Genomic DNA, 14,298 nt, shown 5'->3' on the forward strand with positions numbered 1-14,298 from the left:
GAATCCCTGTTTTACAGAGGCAGGAAGAGGGCTGTTGAAAGACAGAAGGAGAGGTTATGTCTTCCCCAGCCTTTCTTCAATTATTCAGCAGATATATAAATATGAAGCAGGATGCGGATCTCAGAATAGCTGGAGGAGAGGATGGCGGAAAAGAAACAAAAAGGGAGAGATAAAGGAAGCGATGGGCTTTGATTTAACAGATGACCAGTGTTGTAGAAATGCCTGATTGTCGCTTCGTCGACTTAACTCCGAGGAGCTTTGGAAAAAGGGCTTAACAATGTGTTAATGCCACAGCGCCATATCTGCACCTCCATCCGTGTCTAGTCCTCCTGCCGTGATGTAATTATTAACGGTGGGATAAATCCACAAGCTTATCATAAACCCAAAGCTTTCTCGTGAGATTCATTGTGATATTTTACTTTTGTGGGCCCAGCGCGTTTCATCTTGGGAAGGAGGGAGAAAAAAAAACAGATACATGCGTGAGAGAGGGACTGTTACGCACGGTGCGTCTCCATCATGACGTCGTGAATTAGCTCAAGATTGTAAGAGGAGGGGGGGAGAGAGGAGAGGAGAGAGAAAAAAAGGAGGGGAGTGTGGTGAATCGGTGTTTCGTCGTTTATGGGGGGATGCGTTTGTATATAGTGGATGTATATTTTTTTGTATGGATTTCTTACCTTTGCCATGCGTAACTGCAATACATGGAAAAAAAAGCCCGAATAATTTTGTTTTTGTAACAGTCTGTTTACGAACGGAGCAGCTTGCACATTTATAGCCATATTAATATAGCCATAAAAATCGCTGTAAAGATGCATATTTTGACCAAATAACCCGACATTGGGCTTTCCCTGGCGGATCCACCCCGGAGGACGTACTGTTATCTTGACTGGGCGCATCGAAACTAATAGTAAGTACACATGCTACCGCTTTGCTTCAGGGGGGCTAGATGCTACTATTACTGTAAGTCGCGATATTACACTACATTTATCCAGAAAATGCTCCGTTTTCCATGCAGATAATCCAGACAGATGTCAAAATCTTTCTTCATTTTGTATGCAAAGGCCATTTTCTGTGGGCACAGGCCAGATTTGTTTTGAGTTCCTTCTTGCAAGAATCCTGTCTGCATTTATGCTTAAAAAAAAAAAAAAAAAAAAGACACGACAGCAGGGTGATCTTGCACCTCTTCAAACAATATACAACCGCTTTAATGAGATGATATGTTATTTTAAACGCTGTACTTTTGAGATTCATTCATGTATCGGGCTTGTTAATATGGTCGGCCTTCCTCTACAGGCCATCACGGATTCCCTTGTCAACAGCCGACAAGTAACTACCGGCAGCATACGGTTGGTGGCACCCTTACTGTGACCCTCACGTCTCAATAGTTCATGCTCAGCCATGCACAAAACATCTGAGTCTGTGTGTGCGTGTGGACCAGCTCAGAGCTTGGAAAAAAGCAAATGCATGCTCTTAACATGGAGCTGAAATGGACTGGATCATCCCTTTCTCATTGCAGCTTCCGGCATTATAAAGACACAAGGAAGTAGGCAGTCTGTGTGTGTGTGTGTGTGTGTGTAATGTTAAAGGTGGAAGTGGAGGTGTTTTGTGACGAGGCTGCAGTGTGTTGGAGCAGAGGAGGCGCTGTCCGTGGTGCTGAGGCGCTGTCCGTGGTGCTGAAGCGTTTAGATGAGGCGCTGTCCGTGGTGCTGAAGCGTTAATTGCATTTAAAGCTCGAGGCCAGTCCCTTTTCCTCCTGTCTGCTCAGTGCCTCTGCAGCCACAGCTCCACTGATGGAGTTAGCGGGCTTTGCGCCGGATAGGCTGCTTCATCCGTGCTACACTCACTCGCATAGTTTGCTTTTATCCGGCTCAGTGTGTGTGATCGCTGATATTAATGACTCCTGCTGGGCTGTCCTTCTCCCCCCCACCTCTTCCTCTCCACCTCTTTATCTCTCTACTGCCTCCCCCTCCCCTCCATCATCCCTCCCAGGACAAAAGCACACACTGTACGCAATCAACACACGCACCCCCACACACAACATAACACACACTCTCTGGCGGTGTCTACCTCCTGCATGCTTCTTGTCAGTGAACTCTAAAAATACACTGGATAATGCTAATGAAGTATCCAGCAGAGTTTGTCTGTCTTCCACAAGCAAGCCTCGCTGCCATCTGTCTCCCTCACTGTGGTGCTTTTGCTTAGTTATGCCCCCAACCACCCGCCAACTCCAACACACACATACACACACTAAGCCTCCCTCCACCCTCATACTGCCTTGTTAACTGTACGTATGTGTTTATGTTTGTGCATGTGTGACAGCCCCATAAAGCAACATTTATTATTCAAAACTGCAAATGAGTAGCTATATATAGAGTGTTTATCGTTGATACAGTCGCTTGTGTTTGTGTGTTTCCCTGCCTGCCAGTACTCGAGGCGCTGAGGCTCACGGGACTCGAGGGTCTTTTGACTTTTTACTGGTTGGCATATCACACTCATTCTGTGCTCATGAAATCTGCATGTTATAGGCAGCAAGTGTGGCCTGTCGCTCCACCATCCTTGTAATGCAAAACATATTAATTAGGGTTAAAAATGTAATAGTTTGCCCATGCATTGGGACAGTGCTTTATTTATTTGTTTATATTTCAGATATTATAGTGTTGCTAAGTTGATACATGAAACTAGGATCCACATGTAGGAATATGATACACCTCTGATGCCTTCTGCACTTTGCAATTTCATGGACGTGTGTGTATTATGTAGGGTGAAGTCATCTAATTGGGAACACTTTTTGGTAACTTACCAAGAAAAGTGTCTAAAACTCTGCGGACTACCTGAAGTGTATAACTTTTTATGGTCGTCTGCGATATTTATGTAAACTATTTCAAAAACTTTGGACTTTCAAACATGTAGAGAGCACCTACTTCACTCCCATAACATGTTAAGGTAAAATGGAACAATCAGATTGTTTTTAAATTCTTTAATCCATTAATCAATTCAGTCATTTATTCATGAAATCATAATGTAACCAAATTGATTAGAAATGATTGTCCAACTTTTCTGCAATACTTTTGCCCTTTTTGTCTTGGTGTCAAACTGTCTACAATGGGCATGCGTGTGTGTAACAATTATGGCTGATTCTGGTGTTTATAGTGGCTGGCATGGACTAAGCAGTATAGTTTTTAAGTTACTAAGGTACTAAAAATGTCTGAAAAGTGTTAGGATGGCACACAATAATATAGCTCATAAATTTAAGACACCCGGTAGTCTAAAACATGTTGGTTTTATGTCAGAACAATGTTCCATTTCAGTTTAATTTTTTGTCCCATATTACCTAAATGTATGAGGTGCACACTTAAGGCCAGTTTCCATAAAAAAAACAAAGAGTGTTGTGACAATATTTTGATTATAAATCAACATTAATAAAATGCAACATCCTAAAACTATTTTTGCTTTTATGCCCTTATTATTTTAGCTACAGTTCTCCTATTTCCAGCATGAGAAAATCAACATACAACATGCTTTCTCTTGCAAGGTCTGGGTCATTTTTTGACTTGCTGTCCATCCATAACTAGTTATATCAAACCAATAAAAATGATTGTTTCAGGTAAAGCACATTCATAGCAACAACTCAAGAACATGTTCGGTGACTGGCTGCTTAAGAGCCCAGAGGAAAAACTTTATTTGTCCTATTTTACCTGATGTTTAAATTACATGACTTCAGACTATATTACTGACTTGTATGTTGTAAGTTGCTTTTTTTTTTTTTTTTTTAAAATGATGCATTATTATGCATTTTGTATCTCCACTTGTATGCAACCTATATGTTTTCATTTGTAGTTTCAATGGGATGTGCGATGGTGTATTTTGCACATTTTTATGTATGTCTTTAAAGCACATGTTATGGTGAAACCAAAGAAAAATGTCCACATTGTGGACAATAAAGTTTTTGCATATTATTTAATAATCTAAATAAGTATTTCGATGCTGGGAAGACTCATAAAACTAGGCTGTCTTTGCAGCAGAGAGATGGAAACAGTTTTGCAAACAGATGACGAATGAAGAGGCCTTTGCGTTTGCTTTAGAGGTGGAAAACCTACAACTACCAGAATGCTTTGCACCAGCTAGCAGCTGACGTAATGCGGAGCTTGTTTCGACGCGGGAATCAGTATGGCGGCGAGCTGTAAACAAACGGTCTCGAGGTACAGTCAAACGGTAAGCTAAAATATTGCACTGAAATCGTTTCAGGCGAAAACGGAGGGCAACGGATTAACACAGTTTTGGTTAATATTTGCTATTTTTTGCCGTATGAGCTCAGTGTGGTCAGCCTCCGTCGTTATAGTAACTGTGCAGTAAACACGGTGTCGCCCACTTCTTGGTCACAAATTCTCGGATTACAGCCAAAAACGGCACTAAGATGTGTTTCTACAACATCTTCAGCGAGAAATAGGCAAAGCGGTAACGCAATTTTAGTTCATATTTAACTAGCAGTGCTTACCTCGCTGAAAAAAACAGCTTAACTAGCTGGTTAACGAGCTCGAGGTGCTTGAGGTATGTTTTTGCGAGTTTCTGATGGTTTAGCTGCTCATACCAGCCCGGGCAGATACCTGTGAAATTTAAACCAAATCAATGTATTTGAGTGTGGAGAAATGACTGTCATGAGGGGGAGGTATGAAAAGCAAAGGGCATAAATTAATTCTGCTGTCATGGGATATGCATAAAGATAAATGTGTGCAGCTTGACAGGCTGGTCACACCAGCTTTTGTTGGTCCACCAGCGAGAACTGGGTCAGGACCATCTACAGAAAGCTAAAAGCAACTAAAATCAGCTACCAGCATAAGCTGTTTTAGTTTTTTTTTTTTTTTTTTTTTTTTTTTAGCAGGGTAGTTTCACTGTTTCAGCTCAGTAGGTTCAGCCTTTTTTTTTAATACAGTAAACAGTTGTGCCCAAGTCTTGGTCACAAATTCTCTTATTACAGCCAACAAAATGCACCAAAATATGTTTCTGAAGACATTTTAGGCAAGAAATGGACAATATATGAACAGAACCTTGGTTTGTATTTGATCAGCACAGCCTTGTTTTAGTTTGATCTGAGTTTAGTCCAAATTTGAGAGAGCTACAGAAAAGACTGCGTCTCTCTTGATTGCTGTTTTTTTGCTATGGTGACAGCTTTGGTCCCTGTTTACTTCCTGTCAGCTTTTGCGTTAACAAACATTCCCACAGGAAACACACTTGGACCCATTTAGAAAGTTTAAAACAGTCCACACTCTTTGTGTATTTGTACGGTTGGGGGCAAGGAAAAACAAGAAAACTGTAATTTTATTATTACAATATTTTATAGGTTCCCTGATGGAAATGCGTAAATACAATCTTTAGTTCAAGCAATGGAGCTGCTAGATGAGCGGGGAGATCTGGTGAGATGCAGGGAAGTTTACCACAGTTCATTTACACATACTACTCACACTGTTAGGATTTAAAGTTGGTTGATGATTGGTAAAGTATCCCTTTATTATTAATTCAGAGGAGCTGCGATGTGTGTAATGCTTCCATGTTTTGAAATGGAAGAAGAATGACTTTATTTTATGATACGACATCTCTGGTTCTCCTGCATTGATTTTGATCCATTTTTAGCTGTCCATTGGGAATCTGACAGTGTTAGCAAATGGGAGTACAATGCTATGCTAATGTTTCCTCACCAGTAAATAGAGAATCGAGTGCCCAAAGGTTGACATATTTCTGTAGGCCGACGCGGAAGTGAGCTTTGCACTGGTTTCCTCATCAAAAAGCCTTTGACATTTTGGATTTTGGATCATTGCAGAAAAAAAGCTCTGTGGTAAACAGTCCTTTATGATACTTACATGTTTTGTTCAGCAAGATAATCTTCAAAAATTATTTTTGAAGCCTAAATGCAGGAGTAAAATGCCATTGCTAGGCTATAAGAGAACTACACAGCTTCATGGCGTTCTGTAGTCTCATTTAGCCACTTGTTAGTAACTGCCTTTTTAAAGACATAAAAGCTTCAAAGTTCGCAAGTGGGGTATTTACTGATGTATTTTATGTTACAGAACAAAACCTGAAAGTCTCTTAAGCCTGTGTAAACCACAGACCTTATTTCAGGCATCTAACCAAAAACCCATTTAAAAAACCTACTGACTTTGAGACGAGGGAACTAGAGGACCTGAAATGCTAACTCATTTCCGGGTTAAAGGACTCATTACTCCATAGGATCAGGATGTGAGTGGAAGCAAGCAGTGCAATGCATGGTTGGATTTTGGGACACAGAAGCTATGGTAGAGATCGAGTAGTAGACGATACAGTTGAGTTTATAACTTATCCAGCCTGAAAACACGGTGGCATGATGAACGTTGGCTGCACTATCAACTAACTGTTCTCACGGCCGGCTTGGGAAAGTGATCACCAGTGGAGTGACATTTTTCAGCTTTTCAGCTTGCAGTGCACGCGTCACTTGACAACTGGAGTATAAAAGTATAAAATAAATAATGATAAAAAAAAAAGAAATCACTATACCTCCAAGTTTACAGCTAACATTTATCACTGTGATGGAAACTGGTCCAAAACAGTGCAGAAAGAACTACAGCAGCTGCAACAACAACTGCGGCTTTGGCTTGAAACTGCGTTAAGTAACAAACTTAACACTAACCAAAATGTGGCCTAAATTGAAGACAAACTGTAATGACTGATCATGTGGTGATGGCCTTGGAAAAAGATGTTGTTTCCTTGAGTTTAAAGTGGCGACACGGAGAGATGTGTGTGCGGTGAGTTGTGATTAGGTTACGTATTTTTGAGCATACAGCAATTTTTCTGGTCATGGACTTTAAAAATCTGCAGGTCATACACCCAGCCTTTTGTGAACTAAATGTGGGCCTCAAGAGATTAATAATTTTGGAACTGCTCAAATATGTAAGTGCTCACACTACAAACCAGATAGAAAAACATGCCTGTAAATGTTGCATTTGTTTATTCCTTTTTAATGTTTTAGCCCTCCTTTGCTTCCTTGTTCAGTTTGGTTTCCTTGGTTAGGAAATGTTGCAATTGTCACTAGTCTGTTCTTTCTTTCTTTCTGTATTTGTTTCTCTCTTTGTGTATGTATATATTTATTATCTCTTTTGAAGAAGCATGTCCTAAAGTATGACTGCTTTTCCCCAGAATGCAGTGCGCCATGACAGTGCTGCCTATTCTTTATAGGTGTGTTTAGCCATTGTGCCCATCACACATAAATGCACCCTCCTGCCTTACAATGGAGAGCTTTTGTGTTCTGCAAGCTGTTCCAGATACTCTTCTACCCTGACATGAAGAAAACGTTGAAAACTTTGAAATCTGTTGAGTCTGCCTTGGCATGAAATGTTTCTATGTGCAGCCTTTTTTAAAAAAAAATAAAATAAAAAATAAATAAAAAATCAGTACCAACCATCAAAACTGAAGATAAAACTTTGTATACAGGGCTTTTGAAAGGAAGCCAAGCTGGCTATCAACTGAGCCTGGCCTGTCTGCACTGTAAATACAAATAGAAGCAGGGATAGAAAAGTGGACTCATCGTGCAACGCGTTCTCTCTGTGCACAGTCAGGCAGGTTGAAAAGGGAGTGTTTTTTTTTCTTCTTTTTTTTTGCCAAAAAGTTGATGCATCCCTTTTTAGAAGGACAGACAGCAATGGAGCGAAAATGACTGTAACTTAGTGGAGTGTAGAAATAATACTGTGAGAATATTTTCTCAGTAACCCGTTTCCTTTTGTCTCTCGTTTCTTGCTCTGTCTTTCTCCAAAACCCCAAATTTCCCCGTCACACTTCCTTACTTCTAAAAACCTCTCTTCCTCTCTCTTCTCTTTTTCAGATATGGAGATGGCACGACTATTGTTTCTGATTGTTCTCTATGCTCTTCCATCTCTCGTTGTGCCCATACATAATTCATCAACTGGAGGTAATTTGTGTGTGTTTGTGACTGAATATGTACGTGAATCTGTGTGTGTGTGTGTGTGTGTGTGTGTGTGTGTGTGTGTGTGTGTGTGTTTATAATATGCCTTAATGGACGGTAGTAACTGCAGAGATTGCTAAGTGACCTGAATGAAGCGCTGTAATTTGTGCAGTGAGGAAGGCATCAGTTAAATTGACAATATGTCATGTTGCTGTAATATATCTACATTATCCGGAGACAGAGCTTCTCTCTCTCTATTCTGGTCATCCTTCATTTCTCCCTCTCTTTTTTTATTCAGGCTGCGCGATCATCCGGCCTCCCAGGGATGGAGGGATCCGTTACAGAGGCCTGACACAAGAACAGGTACGGAGAACACTGTTAGTGCTCTGGATCTAAGTTACACAAGCTCATCCGTTAAATTGAGAGCATTATAGGAATAATTTACTACCATATTTGAATTTCAGTTAGTCTTGCAGTGTTACCTTAAATTTGTGAAGAAAGCTGTTTGCGTGCCTCCACAGAATACTGTCAACATATTGACATATTGATTGATCTGGGGCTAGGGATGTCAGCGGTTTACTATTAATTGGATAACCACTGAGAATATTTATTTATAACTGGTTACATGTCACTCTATAAGGCTAATTTTGCTACTCTTAATTTACTGTAAGTTACTGCATATCACTCAGGTCTGCTGAGAGCAAGGCAGTGGAGCGGCTTATTCTGCAATTACCGCAAATAACGCTGCTCAGACCTAACAGCACTCCTGTGGAAACATTATGCCCACCTTCCAGTCTCCCCCAGTTTGCCCCATGAGTAAACAGCGTAATTCTGAGCTTTAAATCCCCCTTTAGCATTGTTAACTACGTCATCACTGTTAGTTCTGTTACCACCATTGCTGTGTGAGCACGAACATAGTTACATCAGGGCCCCTCTGCTTGGGAACGACCTGCCTGAGGAGAAAAGGCTGGCAAAATCAGTGACTTCTTTCAAATCACTTCTTCTTAAAACCCATTTTATAGACTGGCTTTTTATGTGATGTCTATATTGATTAATCTATTTTAATTTGTCTTTTAATTTATCTAAATTAATTCTTTTGTTCTGTCGAGATCGTGCTCGATTCTATTAGTGGTACTATTATTTCTGTGTTTACTGCTGATAGTTTTTGAATTGTATTTATTCTTTGTTGTTAACAACATTGATTCTCCTTTGTTTAATTCTACTTTAAAGTTTTAACTGGCCTTTGTTCGGCATTATTGTTTGGCTTTAATAGTTATCCTGGTCCTTTAAACTCCAATGCCAAGGTCTTTTAGAGAAAATGCATGTGTTTGGCAAGCACCGAGCATATGACTGAAGAAATGAGACTTGGATTATACTGAGCTGTGTGAGAGTTTGTAAACAGACATTTTGATGTAGTTTTGCTGCTGTTAAACTTTGTCCCTAGTCAATCAGATAAATCAGCATCAACATGTTGGCCGTTTTGGGTGGCTGTGAAGCACCAGTAAGCAAAATACATTTTTGAGTGGAAGTGGGCTTTAAAGCTCACAAGATTGTCGTTAAATCTCAAATTAAAATAGAGGCTTATGCAGTTTCAAAATGTAAGAAAGACCAACATCTCTGAGCCATTCAGATGTTGGAAATATGATTGCATCACTCTGGATTTAGGCACACACGTCATACACACACACACACACACACACACACACACACACACACACACACACACACACACACACACACACACACCTCAACATGAAACTAAAACATCAGGCCTCGGCCCTCCCACAGATTTCTCTCTTCTCCCAGCTAGAGTGAAGGTGTTATTCAGTGTGACAGACCATCAATTCAGACAATTTCGTCATAAAATGTTCTCCCTGGTAGAACTTTATTGTCACAGCCATATGGCACATGAGTCTACCGCGCCGAGGCACACAAGACGGTCCCTGACTGAGTGAGGAGAACCTGGTGTGAGAGAGCATCCATCATAATTACTGTCTCTCCTTCTCCATATCTCTCTCCGTCCGTGTTTCTCCTACAGATCCGCAGTGTGCAGATCCTCCCTGTGGATTATGAGATAGAGTACATCTGCAGAGGAAACCGGGTGATCGTAGGACCCAAGGTCAGGAAGTGCTTACCCAACGGCACATGGACGGACATGACCCTGCACAGCAGATGTTGTAAGTCCCTTTTGGCATAATTTTCATCCCCTTTGGATCCTTTACCCTTCTCTTATAAAATCATAAATTGTCCTTTTCAGAACATTGATTGTGTGTAATAATCAGTACTTACGTTACTTACGTTCATCAACATCAAATTAAAGCCATAGTGACAGAGAGAAGTGTGAAATACTGCACAGCCTTCACTCTCACTTTTTTAAGATCTGGGATTGAAGTCATTTTTATGTCTATCTTAGATGAAGCTTAAATGAAATCAAACCAAAACCTTTTGTCGTGGTGGTTTCCTTGATCACCTTCTGTCATTTTTAAATTACACTTGTGAAGTTGTGAACACAACACCACTCTTTAAACAAGTATTTCACTACTAGGAAGATGTTTTTTTCTCAAACTTAGCATGTCTGTACAGTAGAAAGACCCAAATACTTTTTGAACTGATGCTACATGGCCAGAGAAAACAGAAGAAAACAAATGGGGCATTTGCTTTTGCTCAAAAGGTAGAAAACCTACAACTACCATAATGCACAGCACCAAACTAATTATAGCTCCTGCTGCTGGGAGACATAATGTGCGTTCCAATACCCGAACTACCATACTCTATAGTATGCCAAAAAAAAGATTTATTATGTCCCAAGATATAGTATGTCAGATGCAGTATGCCAAAAATACCAGGATGTTCTACTACTTCTGGTTGGATTTTGCAGTATGCAAGCCAGCATGCTTTTCTGGCTATTCTTACCCACAATCCTCTGCCACATTGACTGAGCTACAAACAAACGACAACTGACTGACAGCTGACCGAAGCCGCAGTCATGGATGACAATTAAAAAAGCAATATAATTGTATTATGTATTAATTGTTTAAATGAGCAAAATAATCACAGCGATTAATGTAAAATATTTGTATCCACAATGTATAGAGTTATAACTTAAGGGTTAACCTACATACATTGCGAAACAACAACAGCAGAGCTCTCCTGGTTGATCTCCGTCAACGACAAGCTCTGTGAATTTTCTTTGGTCTCCATGGGAACGGACATATGAGCAAGGGTCAAAGTTGAGGGCACAGTGTTATGAAGTAGTAGATCCGAACGTGTGCATACTGCATGCAACTGTTCATACTATGTAACGGCAGTGAGGTAAAAAGTAAAAACAATTAGTATGTGATTAGGAACGCACCCATAATGCAAGCCTCTGTTGTACTGGAATTATAGCTCCAGGGTTTAGGATTTAGTGGCATCTAGTGGCAAGGTTGCAGATTGCAAACAAATAAAACTTCTCTCGTGTGCCGGGAGCGGAGGTGAACTATGATGGCTGATAATGGAATTACCACTTAAAGGGAACGTGCCAGAGTCATCAAAAAAGTGTTAGTGGACGACTAGAGAAAGCTAAAGAAGGTTGTTCACATGAGGCCTCAAAGACCATGTTTGAACAGTGACCAGGGTTACGATCTCCCTCCCATATGACTTGTTGCCACGTGGTGACACCTGTATGCTGGCCAAAGGGGCAAATGCATTACAGCTTAAGAAAACACATGCAAATAGACAAAAGCAAATTAATAAAACATCATCAATTTGAAGACACATGCACAGCATTTGGAGAACACACGGCATATGCCACAACACATTTATAAAATGCGCTACAATACATCACAACACAATGTTTTCCAGAGCACACGTTACAGTGATGCACACACATCCAGATGCTGTTGTTTTGGCCGCAGTTTGTGACTTACAGGAGCCAGCTATCTGTCAGTGGTGTTGGATAATGAGCTAAAATATAAGTGTTTTATACTACAGTCAAGCCAGCCTTCACTCTGAAAAATGCTGCCAAAAGCTCTGTTATGTTGAATCACATTTATTTGACAAGTCAGACAATTAGCCAGTCAAACATAAATGATAAATGAATACATAAATAAATAAATGTATCATCGAATATATAGATAAATAAATACACAAGTATAAATTAATACACAAATAAATAGAAAAGATAAATGAATAAATATAACAAAAGTGGTAATATTAGATGATACATTAAAATGATTATGTACGTGTTGTGGCATTTGCAGCGTTTTCTTAATGTGTTGTGATGCATTGTTGCACATTCCCTTAATTTGTTATGATGCATTGTTGCACATTTTCTTAATGTGTTGTGGTATTTGAAGTATTTTCTTAATGTGTTGTGGTATTTGCAGTGCATTCTCCAAATGCTTGGCATATTTCTTCAAAATGATGAAGGTGTTTTCTTAGTTTTCTTTATTTGCATGTGTGTTCTTAAGCTGCAGCGCGTTTGCCAGTCTACCTGAGCTGTTTCAGATGTGGTTTAAAGCTTCAATTTTGTCACGTATTTTGCTTGAATGGACACAAATGTTGTGCTGTTCTTGTGACAGGCTTATAGAGTTATTCTCTGATCGAAAAACAGGTTTGTTGTTTTGCTGTGTCCTGTCGCTGGTCAGCTTTTTTGTCTGTATGTGTGCCTAATGAAGGGCTTTATAAATAAACACATGCAAATGTGAACTCATCTGATACCCCCAAAGAGAATAGTTTGGGCTGATGCTTGCTGGGTGTTGCGTTGGAGGGCTTACATTTAAATTTGGTGGAAGAATAAAGAAGCTAGCTTGCTTAGTTTCCGCGTGTATTAATCTCGTATGTCTGCATATGATATGCAAGTTTATTTGTTGCGGTTTTTGGTAGTATTAAAGCTGTTTTACGGCTTCTACATAGTTTAACGGTGTGCTTTTGCTGCAGAATGCCTGCAAATCAAAATGATGTCATTGCACAGGGAAGCAGGAGTTTAATTTCTACTCGGATCACATCTCCAGTGCCTCTGAAAAATACAGAGAATATGGCCAGAGATCCAATCAAATCCCTGCTATATCTCCTGTTTTTGTTCTTTCGGTTCACATTTAACATCAGTAGAATTTATTTCTCCCAAGAGTACATTCTCAAGCAGGATTTTTGTTTTCTCTGGCTTATGTAAGAGCACAAGCTGCAATGTGCAGATTGGAGTTTCATTATGTGCTCACATGCTGGAAGGAAGATTCAACAAACTAGGCAGCTAAACAAATTATATCCAAGAGCTTTTGTCAAAAAAAAAAAAACAAAACCAGGAGAAATGGAGGCTGTAGTGTCGCAAGCTCACATCAAAAATGTGGGCTGAGATGCAGCCTCATATATTAAATTTTATTAACTTAAATAATATTTATATGGCTGAAAATGGCAATTAAGACTATTATGTGTAAGTTAAATATAGTATATGTGTAGGAAAATTTCAAGATGCATTCATGAGTCTAAAACTGATCAAGAGGCAGAAGTTATCTTCTCAGCCACGTTGGCAAAACATTTTCATTTTGTCGTTCATTTGTATTCTGTATTTTTTTTACCTGCTGTGTGGAGAAACATGTTATGTTATGTATCATTCATTAATTTGTACTCTCTAGAAAAGCTCAGTGTTTTCTGTGCAATCAATGCCAGCAGCAGCAATAATCAGAAGAGATGAAAAACCTTTTTAATCTGGTGTTTTCATCTCTGAGGCTGAAATTTTTAAATGCATTGCTAACAGCTAACTGCTGAACTTGTGAAGTACAGATTCTTTTTATTTTTTATCCCTCAGTAAAGCTTGTGACTTATCCTTAGTCCAGCCCACCTTAGTTACTGTTTCTTGGTTGGACAAGTTTAACAAAGAGAAACATGGTGATGGTTGTGCTAGCCGGGTGCCGCAGTGTTTATTAGTTTCTGGAAATCAGGCAGTATAGCTCCAAGACGTCCAAGTATGTGATGGAAGGATATATTGGCAATGATTCAGGCTTCTCGTCTCAGCAAAAACTGAAAAAATACAGACAGGATGACAAAACTATTGGTCAACATTGCTTCTGCACTGCCGGGTATGTGTCCCTTTTGTCCCCTCTGGGGATCTGTGAGGTACTCCGTGTGGTTGTTACTGAATACAGTCCACTGTGCTGACCTAACGGTGTCTTTCTTTATTGTAGAAAGTTATGGTACCTCAGGGCGGCATTAAGGCCATAACACACTAAGCAACAACTTTTGGGCCGAGACACATACGATGTGAGGCGATGAAGCGATGAACTACTTCTCTGCTGTCGTTTTGGTGTGTCTGCCTATAGATAATTCATGTCGTCTTTCAGATATATCAGCAATCAACCTTTCTGTGCTTTTCCAACGGCCCAAGACAATTTCGAGTC

The 14,298-nt window shown here is 39.9% G+C and overlaps 1 protein-coding gene across 3 annotated transcripts in view; it reads left to right on the forward strand.

Annotated features, from left to right (window-relative positions):
• The first annotated feature begins 565 nt into the window (after positions 1-565).
• Positions 566-14,298, forward strand: part of gabbr1a (gamma-aminobutyric acid (GABA) B receptor, 1a) — a 100,605-nt gene continuing 86,872 nt past the window's right edge. The window contains exons 1-5 of one of the 3 annotated variants that reach the window (XM_088084584.1): positions 566-904; positions 1,291-1,343; positions 7,844-7,930; positions 8,223-8,287; positions 9,963-10,101. In XM_088084584.1, coding sequence (XP_087940710.1) covers positions 7,846-7,930; positions 8,223-8,287; positions 9,963-10,101 — 289 coding nt within the window. In that variant the 5' untranslated portion in view covers positions 566-904; positions 1,291-1,343; positions 7,844-7,845. Of the gene's footprint in view, positions 905-1,290; positions 1,344-4,111; positions 4,210-7,843; positions 7,931-8,222; positions 8,288-9,962; positions 10,102-14,298 lie in introns of those variants that run through there. The other 2 variants (XM_042490951.2, XM_042490952.2) reach the window with 2 other exon arrangements.

This window comes from Plectropomus leopardus, chromosome 11, assembly GCF_026936395.1.
Source record: "Plectropomus leopardus strain MGB_pleo_1.0 chromosome 11, ASM2693639v1, whole genome shotgun sequence".
NCBI classification, from domain to species: Eukaryota; Metazoa; Chordata; class Actinopteri; order Perciformes; family Serranidae; genus Plectropomus; species Plectropomus leopardus.